General features: G+C 35.4%; 2 protein-coding genes across 2 annotated transcripts in view; one reads left to right on the forward strand and one right to left on the reverse strand.

Moving 5' to 3' along the window:
* The first annotated feature begins 2709 nt into the window (after positions 1–2709).
* Positions 2710–12680, forward strand: LOC120525634 (protein CEBPZOS-like). Its single transcript, XM_039748099.1, has 5 exons — positions 2710–2916; positions 8224–8342; positions 8808–8852; positions 9178–9265; positions 12502–12680. The coding sequence occupies exons 2-4, from the start codon at positions 8225–8227 to the stop codon at positions 9261–9263; spliced, it is 249 nt and encodes an 82-aa protein (XP_039604033.1). The 5' UTR covers positions 2710–2916; position 8224; the 3' UTR covers positions 9264–9265; positions 12502–12680.
* Positions 9136–18702, reverse strand: part of cebpz (CCAAT enhancer binding protein zeta) — a 73398-nt gene continuing 63831 nt past the window's right edge. The window contains exons 15-16 of the mRNA XM_039748095.1: positions 15852–15933; positions 9136–9433 (exon numbers count right to left, since the gene is read on the reverse strand). Of these exons, the coding sequence (XP_039604029.1) occupies positions 9288–9433; positions 15852–15933 (228 nt within the window). The 3' untranslated portion in view covers positions 9136–9287. The remainder of the gene's footprint in view (positions 9434–15851; positions 15934–18702) is intronic.

Consider the following 18702-nt stretch of genomic DNA (forward strand, 5'->3'; position numbering starts at 1 on the left):
TGGCGGCCTGCGCCACCACCACCTACTCAAAGCATCAGGATGCACCAACATTGATGGACTGAAAGCCAGAAGTCTACGTGACCATCATCATCAGGTCCTTCCATGAAAACCCTAAATACAAAGAGGACTGTTTGATTTATGTTAGGTAGATTGCCCAGAGGGGACTGGGCGGTCTCTTGGTCTGGAACCCCTACAGATTTTTTTTTTTTCTTCTCCAGCTTTTGGAGTTTTTTTTTGTTTTTTCTGTCCACCCTGGCCATCGGACCTTACTTATTCTATGTTAATTAATGTTGACTTATGTTTATCTTTTATTGTGTCTTCTATTTCTCTATTCATTTTGTAAATCACTTTGAGCTACATTTTTCTGTATGAATATGTGCTATATAAATAAATGTTGATTGACTGATTGATTGATTGGAAGGAACAAGATTATTTAAAGTTTTATATAACATTAGTAGTACAGGCGAATACCAAAGTAATACAATTTTCAGAGTAACGAATACTTTTTTGTTGGTCCTGACAAATGTTCATACAACATCATGTGTAACAGATTTCGTTTTAACAAAATATAAATTTCAGTATAATCAAAAATTTTTTGACCAAAAATGGACTCTAAAGATAATAATGAAATAAAAAAAATACTGCAATGCCTAGTCTCGGGAACCCTACAACAGGCTGTCTCTTTCTTGTTTTAACAAAAGAAAGTGACAGATTGTTGTGAAATTTCTGGTCTTGGGCAGTCTCAGTGAAAGTGTAAGCATGACACCATGCACATAGCAGAGCCAGTGCACCACTGAGTGTCTGCATGGATAGTTGTGTCATGTGCGGATAATGTACTGTTCCAAGTTTCATAGTACTTCTCAAAGTTTTGTTTGAGAAGAACAAAAAAAGTTGGAAATGGCATCAGTTTACACTGAAAAAAAAGAGCTACATCTAACAATTCATTTTCATTCTCTATTCATATCTGTATTTCTATAAAATAAAAGTTACATCTGACGTCTCATTTTTAAATAACATTTTTTTTTGCAGTTTAAGAAACACTGTTTTTTAAACTGGAATTGTCAAGCTTAAGTCACAGAGTTGCACTAGAGACAGGAAGGTGAGTCCTGGTTTCCAAGGAAAAAACTGGTACTTTATTACTGTATAGAGAAGGCAAGTATAGTCTCAAGAATTCATTCAAAACAGGAGGTGTTACTTCAGCACTCAAGGACATGAGATAGGAGCTGTGACATGGTAATCGTCCTGCTTTAGCTCTCATCTTCTGATTAGAACACCAGTGGCTCAGAATCACTGCTGTGACAGACCAGGAAAGAGCAAGGAACAGCAGGTCAAAGCTAGGTGTTAAATGTTCTAAACATTGTGCATCAAGCACGTTAAGCTGTGCGCCTGATCTTGCAGAGGATAACCAGTTACTTTGCCCTTGGTTTACTGATTAAAAGAAGCAGCAGAGTGTCTATGGAGCTGTCTGTGCACCGCTGCAATTAGGGATGGAAAATTGCCGGCAATCTCAGTCACAATAGTATACGCATTTTCCTCATATTTGTTTGAACTAAATTTCTGTTATAACAAAATATGTTTATGGCCTCATGAATTTTGTTACACTGGGATTCCACCTGTAGTTTACAATCAGTTCTAAAGAACACAGATAACCAAAGCAATGATGCTAAAACTGGTGAGACGTGCTCAAATTTTCTTTTTCTGGTAAAGATTATTGATTGTACATTCTGAACTAATTGCAACTGATTAATTACTTTCTTAGGTAGTCCAATTAGGAGTGCATTACAGTAATCTAGTCGACTAAAAGTGTGAATTAATTTCTCAGCACCTTGAAATGTTAGAAGAGGCCTAACTTTTACAATGTTTCTTAAAAGGAAAGATTCAGTCTTAGTAATCTGGTTATGTGTAATTTAAAGTTTACATCACAGTATAGAACTACATATAAATCCTTTACTTCCACCTTGACTTTAAATGCTAAGAGATCAAGATTATTACTAAGACCTTCACTATTTCCAATTTTGCCAACAACTAATAATTATGTTTTTTATTTATTTAGTCTGAGGAAATTACTACATATAGATTCAGAAACACTGTACTATTAAGACAGGGACCCCAAAGCGGGTCATCAGATGCTATAGGTAAGTAAAGCTGCATGTCATCTACATAACTGTGGTAGTTCACCTTGTGTTTAAATATTATATGGGCTAATAAGCGCATGTAGATTGAAAATAACATCAGCCCTGGAATAAATCTCTATGGTGCACCATATACACATACAACGATTTAGAGAACCTGTTTCAGTTACAAGACAAGGACCACACTACTAAAGTAAAGACTGTGACTGGTAATCTTTGGTTTAAAAATATATTAATAACAACATTTATTTATATAGCACATTTTCATACAAAAAAATGTAGCTCAAAGTGCTTTACATAATGAAGAATAGAAAAATAAGAGACACAGTAAGAAAATAAAATAAGTCAACATTAATTAACATAGAATAAGAGTAAGGTCCAATGGCCAGGGGGGACAGAAAAAACAAAAAAAAAAACTCCAGACGGCCGGAGAAAAAAAATAATAAAATGATATTAATGTCATTACTAAAATAATTTATGTGGATTACGAAAGAAAAATACCGGCCATCCCTTGAGTTTTGATGTTAACGTGTTACTGCGCAACCGAAAAGACCTCGTCCCGCCTCCTCGCCTCAGCTTCCGCCCTATTTTCCGTGTCAGGTAGTTTGGCCTTGATCGCTATCCGTAGTTGGTATTCGGGATTTAAAGGTTGCTTTTCGGAAATAAAAGTAGGGGCAACGTGTATTTCATTTTACACAGCTATGAATAAACTTTAGTTTCAGGTGCGCATACAAAACCTTATTTCATACAGATTGTTTAAATGTCCCGTGGATCAAACAGACACGTGAGTATTTGATTCTATGGCTACCACTTGCTTTACCACTTTCTGGGTGCGCGCATACAGTCTTCATCAACGCCAGTTATACGTTCAGCACTTTCTTTTAAACTGTTATCTTAAGATGCAACTCTTTGCATATCTTACTGAAATAGTAGTAAAACTGCCTTATATTCCTGACTTCGCAGACACGAGTCTTCCAAAACATTATGTTTTAACATTAACAGCTAACCTTCTTGTTAATAAATTAATTCAGGAGCCACAAGAAGTAATTGAATATAAGAGTTTCAAAACTTCAGATCAATACACTTTTTTTTAATGTATTAGTCCTGTGCAGCATAGTAGGGCGACAGGCTAATCTGTCTGGTGGTCATTAATCGTAATCAGGGGTCATAACGGTAAGGTAAGAATCAACCCTGAATGGCAATTCATTGCTGGACACGCATGAGCACACTCGTTTAGACAACTTTAAATAAACGCATTTCCCTTAATATTTTGATTTGTACATGTACTGTTCTTAAGAATTTCTAATACATAGATCATTTGTTTTATTTCATTAGCATTTAATTTTCATCCTTCTAATATCTTAAAACTTTGCCTTACCGACCCCATCGCAGGTGTCAAACTCAGATATTGGAGTGCTGGAGTTTTTCTTTGTAGCTAACGCGATGAAGGTGCTTTTAGAAGAAAAAGAAAAGGAAAATAACCAGTTTTAGGAAACGTCTGTTGTGGCAGAACGTGAGCACGAGCCAGCCATAAAATTAAATAAGGTGTGTTTCATTAATAGCAAGAAGTGACTTCTAAGTGGTTGCAGCAAAAATTGTGTCCCTTCCAAGTACTGGGTTTGAAATCCCTGAGTAAGTTGGTCATCTGATGGATTGCTTTTCTTATTATTGTTTGGCTGCCTGTTATGGAAAAAAGAAACACACTGCGAGTCCTTAAAAAGCAAATGAAATAAAATCAATGCAAAAGAAGGATATTTCATTAACTGTTGTAATTTAATATTAATAAAATGTTATATTTATATAGTGCCTTTATGCTCAAGAATGAATGTGTCTAAAAGAAAAACCTGCAGCCAAATACCTCTGGTGATTTTGTACAGCACATTATTTGCAGGTGTCTATGTACATGGTTTATGTACTACTTTAAACGTTTAAAAAAAATACTGAGATTTATTGAAGGACAATTTTTAAGCTGTAAATGAAAATTAATTTATCAAAATGAAAATTATAACTTATAACTATTGATTAATTGTATTATTTGTACTGTGAGTCTGTATCTTTGTTTTTTGTGTTTCTGCTGCTGTGTGAATCTAATTTTCCTCTTGGCACTAATAAAGGTTATGTAATCTAAAATGAAGTATACAAATCTTATAACTCCAGTACAGATCTGTTTGAACTAACAGCAAGGCCTTGTGCAGTTTGTCAAGTAACACATACAGTAAACTAAATCAGAGATCTTCCACAGTGCCACTTTATTAGTTAGATTGATTACTTACAGTATTGTCTGAAACATTATTACAAGTATTTGACTTATATAATCTAGAACATACTCTGTAACACAGGAATGTCCAAAGTGTAGCTACTTTACAATATTGGTAGTATCAAAATCAGTACCATAGTCATGCTTGACTAAAACTAGATGAATTACTTCCGAAGGCAAAGACACATGTGAAAAGAAAATGAATGAATATGAAAATGGCTCACAGTCATGATGATAGAGGACCATATTAATATATATCAAAAATAGAAATTGCTTTAGACGTGTCTGCAAGTGCTTTGAGGTAGGAGAATTTCAGTGAGCAATTGTGAGTTAGTTTAGAAATAGATTTCTGCGTGCCTTGAGAGTGATTTTTAAGTGATCGATCAGATGTGAATTGTTATTGGTTACCTTGCATGATGGCAAGATTAACTTCTTTTAAATACAGTGTCAGACATAATAAAAAAAAAAATGGAGGCTTCACAGTCATTCCCCAAGTTCATTGAGCATGTCTAAAGATGACCGTCCATCCATTTTCTAACCAGTTTTATAGATTTCAGGGCCGCAGAGAAAGCCTTGCACACATCCACAGTTACACATATAGCACTGTGTGATATGGGTGGCAACTGCGCACCAGCAGTGCAAGGAAAAATCAAGACAAGTTTTAGACAATGTGGTGATTTAGCTTGTCAACACCAGTGATAAAATGAGTGACCCTGTTTATTAATCCCAAAATACAATATATTTAGTGTAAACAAAAGTACAGATTTGCTTAAACAAGTGCTTAAATATGAATAAGCAATTGTTAGATTTGTGTAATTTCTTTGCTTTTTGCAGACAAACTAATCTTCATTAGTATAGTTGTGGCTAAATGTTTTGAGAATGACGCAAGTATTTGTTTTCATAAAGTCTGCTCCTTCAGTGTTTTTAGATCTTTTTGTCAGATGTTTCTGTGGTATACTGAAGTAATAACTACAAGCATTTCATCAGTTTCAAAGGCTTTTATTAGCCATTACATTAAATGTATGCAAAGAGTCAATATTTGCAGTTTTGACCCTTCTTTTTCAAGACCTCTGCAATTCGCCCTGGCATGCTGTCAATCAACTTCTGGGCCAAATCCTGACTGATGGCAGTCCATTCTTGCATAATCAATGCTTGGAGTTTGTCAGAATTTGTGGGTTTTTGTTTGTCCACCTGTCTCTTGAGGACTGACCACAAGTTCTCAATGGGATTAAGGTCTGGGGAGTTTCCTGGCCATGGACCCAAAATGTCAATGTGTTGTTTCCCAAGCTACTTAGTTGTCACTAATGCCTTATGGCACAGTGCACCATCATGCTGGAATAGGCATTGTTCATCACCAAACTGTTCTTGGATGGTTAGGAGAAGTTGCTCTCGGAGGATGTTTTGGTATCATTCTTTATTCATGGCTGTGTTCTTAGGCAGAATTGTGAGTGAGCCCACTCCCTTGGCTGAGAAGCAAGCCAACACACGAATGGTCTCAGGATGCTTTACTGTTGGCATGAAATGGGACCGATGGTAGCACTCACCTTTTCTTCTACGGACAATCTTTTTTCCGGATGTCCCAAACAATCAGAAATGGGATTCATCAGAGAAAATGACTTTACCCCAGTCCTCAGAAGTCTAATCCCTGTAACCTTTGCAGAATATCAGTCTGTTCCTTATGTTTTTCTTGGAGAGAAGTGGCTTCTCTGCTGCCCTTCTTGACACCAGGGCATCTTCCAAGTCTTTGCCTCACTGTGCATGCAGATGCACTCACATCTGCCAGCTGCCATTCCTGAGCAAGCTCTGCACTGGTGGTGCCCCGATCCCCCAGCTGAATCAACTTTAGGAGATGGTGCTGGCGCTTGCTGGACTATCTTGGGCGCCCTGAAGCCTTCTTCATAACAATTGAACCTCTCTATTCTAACTCAATCAGCATGACAGAGTGATCTCCAGCCTGGTCCTCATCAACAGTCTCACTTGTGTTAACAAGAGGATCACTGAAATGATGTCAGCAGGTCCTTTTTTGGCAGTGCTGAAATGCAGTGGAAAAATGGTTTTTGGGATTAGGTTCATTTTCATGGCAAAGAGGGCCTTTGCAATTAATTGCAATTCATCTGATCACTCTTCATAACATTATGGAGTATTTGCAAATTGCCATCGTAAAAACTGAAGCAGCAAACTTTGTGAAAATTAATATTTGTGTCATTCTCAAAACTTTTGTCCATGACTATATAACCCTTAAAAGGCAACAAATGTTGTGAAAGTGAATGCCATATATCTGAAAGGAACATTAGTGAATGTAATGCAGTCTACCAGTTACACAGCAGATCAGATTAATATTCAAATTCTGGATTTGCACAGAGGCCAAGAAGTCTAATCAATCATGTAATACACCTTGAAAACAGCAAAACAATGAGTGTTTTACAAGAACTCTGAAACAGTGAATTAATGCAAAGCTGACAAGTTTGATTTCACTCGGGAAACATTTAAAGTTAAAAACATGTTATTACAAAAGCAGATTTGAAGAGTTTGTTTAAATAGAAATATCCTGAATTATCTTAGAATTCACTAATTAACCACAGTACATATATAATGTTTGAATTTTTATTTTTAGTAGTGATTATAAGTAGTATTTTTCAGTTACTGGATGTAAAAATGTCACAGAATAAATTTGGAATGTGCACATTGTTAAATAAATAGGTTATCCGTGATGATATAATTCTTATAAATCACCCCCATGGGAATCGCCATGTCTACAACAAATTTAAAATTAAATTATTTTCATTGTGATATATATTAGTACTAGTTTACTTAAAAAGAGAGTTTGATAACTACTTGATGGATATAGCAGTATTTTAAAGTGCTGTTACTGTCATTATTTATATATTTTAAAATCTGTTGCAGACAAAAGCACAATAGCTTTCACTTAAATGATGGAGGTACTTTTAATAAAAAGCAGTTGAATGGGATTTCTTTTTTTGACATGATATCAAAAGGTATCGAGTAGCATAAAATTTCACCTGTATTGGAATTGGACACAAAAATTCTGGTACTGTGACATCTTTACTCTTACAGACTAATCCTTTTACGACTGGGTATACACACAAAAATCCTTGCAGTAGTTTCCTATTTTTTTTGTAAAATAGTGTTTAGATAGTATGAGAGGAAAACAGAAATATTAAAAAGAAAAAAAAATGCAGATTGTCTTTTCAATTCAATATCTGTAGCTACAGTGCCACTAGTGAATGTGATTATCTGCTTCTAGATTGTAAAATGTATTAAGGACAAAATGTGAATTTCTTACTTTTAATTTTAAGGGGCTTTGCTGCTTCCTTTCCATTATGAATAAATGGCTACAGTACTTGCTTATCTGTTTATGCCGATTTCATATCTGTATTTCTGACAGAAACATAAAAGGTAATGTGGTATTAATAGCTGGTTTGCATTTCACTGTGTAAATGCCAAAAATGTATTCTGCAGACCCAAAAGTGAAAAAAAAATGGTTTGCTGTCTCCAACACATTACACCTAGTAAACTACAGATACTTCCATTTAATTTTCTGGCTTTATTCTGTCAGACATTTTACCTGCTGGTAAGTATATTACATCTCTTTTACTGATTTGGCAAGCTGATAGCTAAGATGTTCCAATATCCTATTTGTTGTAAATTTGAAGTAGGGTATAATCTTCCATCCATCCATTACTTAGTCTTAAATTATTTCTGATTGGTGATGTGCTTTACAGTTTTGGAAAGAAAATTAATGCTGTTTTTTATGAATCTGAGTGAAAGAAGTGCCTTTCAGTAGCTAACTCAAAGATATTTGTTTACTTTCAGGATGTCATCAAAACCTATGGAGCCATTAGCACGAAAATTATTTAAAGGTATTCTGATTGCTGAAGTTCTTGGAGTCTTTGGAGCATATTGGCTATTTCACAAAATGAACACAAGTCAAGGTAAAATAAATAAATAAATCTAATTAGCACAGATTTCTCCTTTTCTTAAATCCAGGGCTGCAAATGCATAAGAATAACCTGAAGTCTTTTAGAATCAGACAAGCCTGATCAAATTTTATGTATTTTGACTTCATAATTTATACTGTTAGTCAAATATATTTCAGAATTTTTATTTTTTAGTAATTCGATCAGCCATTTTATTAGATTGATAAAAAGACTAAAAGTCAAGCCTTTTCATCAGTTTCTTTCATTTTGTCTCATCTGAACTGGGAAGGTGGAAATTTATTGTTAGAAATACAAAAATAACTAATATGCCTAAAATTAAGTCTTTTGAAATCCAGTATTTGGCAGGTTACCAGCCAAGAAAACTTTACTTGTAGGAAAAGTGGGGGAAAATGTCATGAAAAGTTTAGTTTGATACGTGAATACCGATTGTGACATTTCAGTTTTTTGTCTGTATCACAGATTTTAGAAATACGATGAACAAGAAATTCCCATCTATTCTGCAGAGTAAGTACAAGTACCATGCTCACATATTAATAAGACGACTAGCGTACATTGTTGTTTGTTCCTTTTTTTGTTAAAAGAATTTATTTAAATTCAGTGTTTTATCATATGGTAATGGTCACTTTTAAATATTCTATACAAATACAAGATGGGTTTTAATAAACATTCACATGTTTTAGTTAATGTTCCAAACTGTTTACAGTAGTTGTTTCTTTTGTAGTTATATCAATTTTTTAAGACTTTGGCAAAAGTAATATCCTTTTCAAATATGATGATAGACTCTGTATTTCATATTGTGTCCCAGTAATAAAAATAATCTTTATTTCAGTTTATTACAAGTCAAATGAATTGGCAGGAATTTATGGAATTAAAGAAAAGGATGAAGAAGCTTGGTCTTATAAAAAAGAAACGTGAAAGTGAGTATTAGCTCCATTACAGTTATTTTCTTGGCTTCTTGTAGATTCCTTTCTTTTTTGCTGGGTATGTGTTCCCTTTAAACTTCATCTTTTTCTTCCGTAAAGTTCTAACATCTCTGCCATGGAGCCAGTCATCACGTTGCAACTCCCATTTTATTTGCTTCATATCTATAGAGAAAAAGTATGAGACAACAGGTTTCAGAGTATTGATATATTTTGAAAAAACTGTGTACATTTCTACTACAGATCATTGCTGAAAGCAGCAGCTACACCCATTTAATGTTCCAAATTACTTCTTACACCCATAACTAAGAACATACTTTACAAAGACTTGTAACGTCTTTACTCTTGGAGCAGGAGAGGCCAGTGTAGTGAGTACAATTGACTGTATGAACACAATGCGTTGATCAATGTCTTTTATGTATTTACAATCAAGAATGATGAACAAAGCTGTCAAACTTTTTTTTTTTTTTAATTTTAAACATGGGAGCAGTTAATTGATTTTTCTCCTTTTATATGTTTTTGATTAGGTTGTTACAGTATATGACTGTCCTTATTCTGTAACTCATCTAGAAGCTAGAGAATGAATGAGTGTCTTTGAACACAAACCACAATATTAACAGTGACCACATAAATCAGTGAATAGTTGTATAGTTTCCAAAAACCTGTATTAACTACTAGAAGATATTGCATATTTTGGTTCCTTACATGTTTGTTTTTTTTCCCAGTCTGCCAAGTAATTTGTATTCACAACTTGTTTATATCAGGAAGTAGAACACTCATGCAAGTGTGCTACTACTAGCACCAACTTGACAAATTGTTTGAAGTTGGCTTGTGATAACTAATAAGGAATCTTGTACTAGTATATGAAAGGTTTGACTTTGAAAGTGCATCTTTTATCTCATAATTACTTTTACATGGTAAATTTGCACAAAGAAATAAGAAAATTCAAAAGGAAATGTATGTGTAAGTTTCACATAACCTGTATTCATAATGTGCAGTGATGAAACCAAAACCTTGGGCGATGAACCACTTTTAAAGCTCTCTACACTTTTGTTGCTTTTAAATGAAATTTTCACAACTGTTTGTAACAGTAAATATTTAATTGCCGTGTTTACTGCACTTTTTTAGATTTGGTTCTTTGCGTCTAAGTGGATACGGTTAGAGTAAAACTTGCATGACCATTGTTAAGACATCAATAGGGTGCCATGAAATCAAACTGTGACTCATGTGAGAACCTGTAGTCTTGTGTAATGCTACATTTCCACTGAAGCAGCTTCAGGTGGAAAAAATCACAAGTGGCATTAGCAAGGCAGGTTTGAAGAATATATACTTTGGTAATGGAAACTAAATTGCAGGCCAGGATTACCACCTCAGTAGCTTAGGAACAGCCACTGCATCGGCAGAAGGTTTAAAAGTACTGGTTAGATTTAATTAGAATAACCACTGTGCATAGCTTCAACTCTGGAACCAGGCTGGTTTTGGTACAGTTGGGAGTATGTATTGGTGAGTGAAGATGATGCTGCAATGACACTTTAAACATAGATGGCAACTTTATTGATTTTGAGTCTGCACCTAACAGTTTTTAATATAATACAGCTTTGGCATGAAACAGATTCAAGGTTGAAAAAAGAAACCACTTGCAGGCCAGTAGTACAGGAATATTTCAACTCCTGGGGAATTAAGACGGCATCAGAAACTGCAGGACCTACAGCAACTTCCTTACCATAAGGAAATCCATATTTGAACACTTGATTGCTCATAAATATGTAGTACTAACTCGTCTCAGACGAAAGGTCCGAGTTATAAGACCCAAACATACGGTGACTTTGATCTGGGAATACCACTGTTTGTAGCTACTTCACCTTTCACACTGGTACTTCTGAACCTCTGAAGGAGTTAGAGACAGGGGCTTTGAACAGATGTAGATGCAGCTACAAGAAGCAGTGGCAGGAGGTTGTCTTTGCCTGTAATGACCATAATGTTAGGATAAGGTGATATACACCAAGATTGGGAGAAAGCCATCAAGCTGAAGAAAAGGCTTTCTTTGAAATAGAAGAAAGGTTTCTAGATCTCACCGAGAATTATTAAGCCAATATGGGCAGTGGCAAAGCCAAGGTCTCTCTGTGGTATGGTGCTATGTGCCACTGCCTCCCTAGACTAAGTATGCGGTAGCCATCTTTAATAAGACTGTGGTAGTTCTTCTGTTGACTTAAAAGTGTAGACATGGTGTCACTCACAAGTCACTGCCAGAAACAGCTGCTAGTATATTTGTGGCTACAGAGTAGTTGTGCCAATTGCAGGTAGGCTGTAGGGATGGATTAGATTTGAAAACACTAAAACCACAAGTTCCAAATCAATAGATAGATAAAACGTTATTTATCCCCAGGGGGAAACTTGGCTTTTTACAGAAGCTTAATAAAGAAAGAAATAAATAAAATGCATGTGCACACACACACGCCCCAGAATGACTAAAAAGAAAGAACTTCTGACTTGACAGTCACAGTGAGGCCTCATACTGGTGTAATGCTGTTGGTATAAAGGAGCCTGAAGTAGCATTTCTTAATGCACTTCTGAATAATTTGTGGCAGAAAAGTTGTCAGTGTTAGTGTGTCAAAGAGCATGTGCAACATTGTTCATAACAATCTGTTTTGCTTTCTCTCTTTTTGCTACTACCTCTAGGGGTCCAGACAGTGTTCAATAACTGAGCGTGCCCTTTTAATTAATCTGTTGATTTGGTTGGCCTCTCTTCAAGTGATGTTAGCTGCCCAGGACACCACAGCATAGAAAAATCACACTTTTCATCTCAGAATTGTAGAAGAAAGGAAGGACATCATTACCTAGTCTCCTATGGAATGACTTAGATCCTGTACCACTTTAGTATTTAATTGAGGTGGAGACATTAACTTGAGATTGGCACTCTAAATCATTGATCCACCTTTTTTTGCAAAAGCAGACAACAGTACCATTTCAGTACTCTAATTCTGTATTTGAAGAATGAGACAATGGCTGTTTTTAGCAGAAGCGGGCAAGATTTTTTTTTTTTAAGACAGAAAAATCTGTTTACATGTCTGCTTCACAAATCACTTCTACATAAACAGAATAGTAACTACACTAACATTTTTCATTAAAGAGTAATGTAAAGATGTTTTTTAAGCAAATTAAATAATTTGATAACTTGTCTTGTACTTTTCCCAAATATTGCAACTGTCACTCTTTCCATTTTCTTTTTCTAGATACTTCTACCTTGGCATGGAAACAGCTGGAATCAATCTGTTAGATGAAGGATGTATTTTATATCCAGATCAACCATTCTGTCAAGTAGTTAAAGGGCATTTGCTTCTTGTTTTAAAATTTGTGGATCTCGTCTCTGCAGAACCTCTTCCAAATGATTAAACTTATAGTGATGCCACAACTTTCTGGTCCTGGGTTCCCTTTATTTATTTTTAACCTGGAACTACAAGTATATGTCTTTACTATTTTGGCATTTCAAATCTGCGTCAACAACTCCAGATCAAAATGCATGATTGCAGACCGAGGAAGGAATGAAGAAATTTTTTGAGTTTTTAAATCAACAAGACCCTCACATTAAGAACCATTGCCCTGAAAGGTGCTAACATGCCGGTCTTCATTTAGCATAATACAACTTCTTTCTTTGTGCAATTGTTGTATTTGGGTGAAAGATACAAATTCCAAAATACCTCACTATACTTGACATGTTTTAAAGAATACAGTACTCTTAATGCTGAATTTCTCTTGAAATGTCTTTTAATTAAGAGGTAAAATCAGATAAGCAGCATATCTATCTATCACTTACTTGATTGTATGTAGAATATCCACTCAACAGCGGTGTTATATTATATACACTTATGTACCCTTCTGAAACTTGCACTAGAGTATTTGTTTTGATTAAATAAGTTACATATTTATATTTAAGTAGCTTAAATATGTACAGCAAAGGTAATCAAATAGATTTGACCTGGGGCCACATAGTAAATATTCTTAGGGCCAGAGGCCTCTGTAGCCCCAACCAAATGCCCCCTCAGTTAGAAACACCCACACACACTTTAACAAACATACTCCCTCATTCACACTGGGAAACTTTTATTCAATTTCACACCATGTGAGTCAAGTCAGTTCATATGTGCTAATTTTACAGCCACAGAAGAAAAGGAATCATCAAGTGCAAACTGCACTGAATTCATTGCGGCGTTATCCAAATAAGCAAGATTAATTATTTAAATGCTTGGTTTAATTTTCCCATGAAAGGCATAGAACTTTTAATGGTTATCTAGGATAACATTTAAAATTCATATTGCAAGTTAGCTATCAAAATAAATTAGCAACCATCTCTTTCTGTCAAAACGTCAAGAGGAACATGAATATCAAAAATCGCAATTTCAAAAACAATACAAACTTGTCATTTCAAAACATATGCAAAGAATACAATGTGAGGCCCATTACATTCACAAACATAACACTTTCAGTGAATCCTGTTCACTAACTTAATAAGGGGTAACAAGTTCTTCTCTCCAAGCTACATACACACTGGCTAAGCACAATAAAGCCTTCACAGATACAGAAATTTGTAGGCACTTTTACAGTCGTTTAGTGATAAATTGATGAATGCATTTATTGAGTTTGTGAAACAGATGTCTCTGTTAGCTACAACTGGTGAACAACTAGCCATGAATATTCAAAGCTGGGTGTTTGTGTCAGTCACATTGATACTATATGATATTTTGATGTAGCAACATTCAGAGCAAAACAGCAGGCTCTTGTTACAGTCCTGGGTCGTAGTGTTCTGGAGCACCTGCCTTTTGTATTCAAATTGTCACTTTTAAGCCTTTTGTTACCTTTTATTTCAAAGGAAAGTACCTTTGGACACCCTACTTATAAGCCCCGACTTTACAAAGGAAACAGCAAATGTGGAGTAATTATTTCTCCTTGTGAACTGTAAGGTACAGACTGTGAAATTCAAGTGGCAAACATGAAGTGAGTTATTTAATTTCACTATAAATTCTCTTCCACACCTTGTGGGCCTTGTTTAAAATAAATTCCAAGACCTTCCCTTATCACCGGGATGAATTTGATATTGTCAGTTTCTGTTTGTTACAACATTAAAGCTGCTGCTGTTCCAGGAAAACCACTCAATTCTAAACCCAGTTTCTGACATTAGACACCAGGAAGGGCATGAAAAAGGAGGCATCTTATTTATAGAAGTAAAAGACCCTACCATTTGAACACCAATCCTTCCCTTGTATTGTCACAGATTGTTTTAAAAGATGACTGACTAGAGGTCTTCCAGGAACAACAGAAACTCAACGATAACAGAAATCTGTGCCTTATTTTATAGATGCTTTCACTTTTATAGATTCTGCATAATTTTTATACAACTGTCAAATGTGTTGCGGGTAGGTCCTAGTCCAGAGGAAATTGGCTGATAACAAATGAGCCTGAATGTTAAGCATAAGATTCTAGCTATACAACCAATAGATATTTTTTTAATAACTATTTCTTTCAAAACATGGCACATGCACCATTTAGTGCTTACACATCAAGCTGGACAGCAGAAGAGTAGTAATAATATAGTTACATATAGGTACATCTATCTTTAAGATACAAGACTGGTCATATAAATCTAACTTTAACATGTTAAAGACACACACTTTATTTTTTTTTTTGAGATATTGGTTAAGCATCCTTAATCAGATGCTTCAAAATCTGAAACTTTCTGAGCTCCAATGTGACGCCACAAGTGAAAAATTACACATTTGACCTCGCTTGCCCAACATGAGCTCTGATCAATGTTACTGATGAGCGGATGTGAATAACACATTAGTTGGTATTTACCATTTACGGCAGACCTTGAATCTCCCTTTGAATTTTGAATGATGTGAAGCACAACTATATTAAGTGCTATGTTGGTCCCTAGTGAAGTATTAAGTGCTGCAAAGCACCAGACTCCTGAACAGTGAGCAATGAGTGCATTACAAAAGGTGAAAGGTGCAATAACCGCTATGTAGCACTTCCAAACTACTACACGGGATGGGGAGTGTTTGGCATGGTAACACCTGCCCAGCAGTTCTAAAGTGCTGCATGACACATGCCAAACGTGTGCGGCTGCACATCTTGGAGGGAATATGGGCTCTGAATCTCCATTGGTGCCAGTTTATTATTAACTGTTATCACCACTAGAACTATGTGTATTACTCACTGTGTTTTTTACTTATTCTCTGTTGTAAGTTTAATCAAACTACGGCATTTTATTGTTGCTGTTGTTCAACAGCTAATACAGATATTGTGCTGTGCTACTGTACACAAACTTTGTTCCACAAAATTATTAAAAAAATAAAAATAAAATTAAACTTACCATCAGGCTGTGTGTATATATGCAACATTCATTTTGTGTTTAGACTTGTGTCCCATCCACAAGGTCACTCATTATGTATATTCAAATGTTACAAAATCTGAAACACTTCTGGTCTCTGGTATTTTGGATTAGGGATGCTCAACCTGTACTTTCAAAGGAAACCGATATTTTGGCACATGAGCATATTCCCAGTCATCCAATGTATACACCTACCTGCATTATCCTTGTTTGCCATTGCATTTAGTCCAATATTATCAAACTTTGACCCCATATTGTCATCCAGCATATATCCAAACTGCAGAAGGACAAGAAAACAAGTTATAAAATTAAATAGCATTTTGTGTTCCTCATTACTTCGATAAGTCATGAGAAAAATACTCTTGTCAACTTGCTATACATTATCTACAACTGTATCAGGTACAATTTAGGTTCAGTTGAGAAATTTAAACTTTTCTAACATGTTAATAGAGAGTAAATGACTATGGAAAAAAACGACTGAAAAATGTATACTTTAAGTAAAAAGCGGTCCATTGCTTAACAAATAAACTGGGCCTACATATTAAATCATGTACATACTGGAAATTGGGGTCTGAGCATTCATAAATACATAGTTGCACTCTACTAGTTTGAATTTTAATATTAAAATGAAAAACAGATTACATTCTACATTATTACATACTATCATGCACTTTTTGGTGCAAAGTAAATATCAAGCAATCACAAGCATCTGTTCTGATTAGCAGATTTAGAACAGGAACAAATAATGCTTACAAATAAGAGTAAAACAATTAGCGAGGAAAAGAAACACACCACAATGGAAGATCCAGCTCAGAAAAAAAAAAAAAAAATACTGCCAAATTCCTACAGTTAATTTGTAACAACTTGTAAGAGGAATAATGACCATTACATAAAAAAACATTATATTATATAAACAATTGCCTGCCTGACAAGGAAGTTATAAGAAGAATGTTTTATACCCTAGAATTTCACCCTGAAATATATATATTTTAATTAGTGAATTGTTTATTATTTTTGTTTAAGCACAGCTTTTGGAGAGCCATGTAGTGGTCTTATTTTAACTGCAGATGTTTTCAATATAACCTTTAAGATGAAAAGAATTTTACCCAACAACTTTATTACATAATCCACCCTAGATGTGTTGCAAGTAGATTGGACAGGCAAGTAAGAATTTAATTGTATTCTGTACATGTGACAATGCAAAAACATTGCCTATTAAATTGTACTTCATTAGCTAACTATAATTCAAATGCATCTTTAAAATAATAGTCAAAAGGTAAAAACTGACAGCTGAATAAAAAGAATAATGGCTTGCTGTTCTTTGCATTACACAGTTTTGAGTGTTTCCAGGTGACACACAGAACTCCAAAAATGGGACGGACAAAATTATTGGCACCTTTTCAAAATTGTGGGTAAATTGTTTTATTTCAAGCATATGATGCTTGTTTGAATTCACCTTTGGCAAGAAACAGGTGCTGGCAATATAACAAGTCACACCTGAAGCCAGTTAAAATGGAGAAAAGTTGACTCAACCTTTCTGTTGTGTGTCTGAGTGTGCCACACTAAGCACGGAGAACAGAAAGAAGAGAATTGTCTGAGGACTTGAGAACAAAAAATGTGGAAAAATATCAACAATCTCAAGGCTACAAGTCCATCTCCAGAGATCTTCATGTTTCTTTGTCCACTGTGCGCAACATAATCAAGAAGTTCACAACACATGGCACTGTAGCTAATCTCCCTGGACGTGGATGAAAGAGAAAAATTGATAAAGGACTGCAACGAAAGATAGTCCGAATGGTGGATAAACAGCCCCAATCAACTTCAAAATATATTCAAGCTGTTCTGCAGACTCAGGGTGCAACAGTGTCAGCTCCAACTATCCATCGACATCTGAAAGAAATGAAATGCTATGGCAGGAGAGCCAGGAGGACCCCACTGCTGACACAGAAACAAAAAAGCCAGACTTGAGTTTGCCAAAATGTACTTGAGGAAGCAAAATTCTTCTGGGCGAACGTCTTGTGGACAGATGAGACCAAGGTAGAGCTTTTTGATAAAGCTCGTCATTCTACTGTTTACAGAAAACGGAATGAGGCCTACGAAGAAAAGAACACAGTACCTACAGTAAAACATGGTGGAGGTTCTAAGATATTTTGGGGATATTTGCTGACTCTGTGCAAGGCATCATGAAATCTGAAGACTATTTATTATAATCTGAAGACTATTTATTATATTGGGGTGCAATGTAAGGCCCAGTGTCAGAAAGCTGGGTCTGCGTCAGAGGTAATGGGTGTTTGACCCCAAACATACCTCTAAAAGCACCCAGAAATGGTTGAAGACAAAGCGCTGGAGAGTTCTGAAGTGGCCAACAATGAGTCCGAATCTAAATCCGACTGAACACTTATGGAGAGATCTCAAAATTGCTGTTGGGAGAAGGTGCCCTTCAAATCTGAGAGACCTTGAGCAGTCTGCAAAAGTAGAGTGGTCAGAAATTCCAGTTGAGAGGTGTAACAAGCTTGTTGATGGTTATAGGAAACGCTTGATTTCAGTTATTTTTTTTAAAGGGCGTGCAACCAAATATTAAGTTGAGGGTGCCAATAATTTTGTCCAGCCCAGTTTTTGAGTTTTGTGTGAAATGATGTCAGATTTGGCCTTTTTTCTCTTTTTTTTGTGTTGTTCCAATGCACATGAAGGAAATAAACATGTGTATACCAAAACATTTGTGTAATTGCAACAATTTTCTGGGAGAAATGGTGCATTTTCTGGGAAAATTGCAGGGCTGTCAATAATTTCGGCTATGACTGTAGCTGTTCTTTCAATATGGAATACCATCTTTTTCCTTTACTTTGGAACCCCCTTGTGGTTTTGCCTCAGTCCTTCTTAGTTGAAAGGCCAAGACAGTGTCTAGATTTCTGCTGACATGTGCAATTGAATGCAGATTTATACTATACAGTATGTGAAGAGGAACTATGGATTCTCAAAGAGCACAAAGTGACATGAAAGGGAAGAAAAACATGCTTTGAGCTATGCATTTTATAAATCACTTCTG

This window comes from Polypterus senegalus, chromosome 3 (assembly GCF_016835505.1).
Source record: "Polypterus senegalus isolate Bchr_013 chromosome 3, ASM1683550v1, whole genome shotgun sequence".
In the NCBI taxonomy this organism is placed as follows: Eukaryota; Metazoa; Chordata; class Cladistia; order Polypteriformes; family Polypteridae; genus Polypterus; species Polypterus senegalus.

Excerpts from the sequence above, each read along its gene's own strand:
- LOC120525634 (XM_039748099.1), top strand. The coding sequence starts at position 8,225 with ATGTCATCAAAACCTATGGAGCCATTAGCACGAAAATTATTTAAAGGT. Across the intron at positions 8,343-8,807 it reads CAAAATGAACACAAGTCAAG|ATTTTAGAAATACGATGAAC; the intron begins GTAAAATAAATA and ends TCTGTATCACAG. Across the intron at positions 8,853-9,177 it reads ATTCCCATCTATTCTGCAGA|TTTATTACAAGTCAAATGAA; the intron begins GTAAGTACAAGT and ends TCTTTATTTCAG.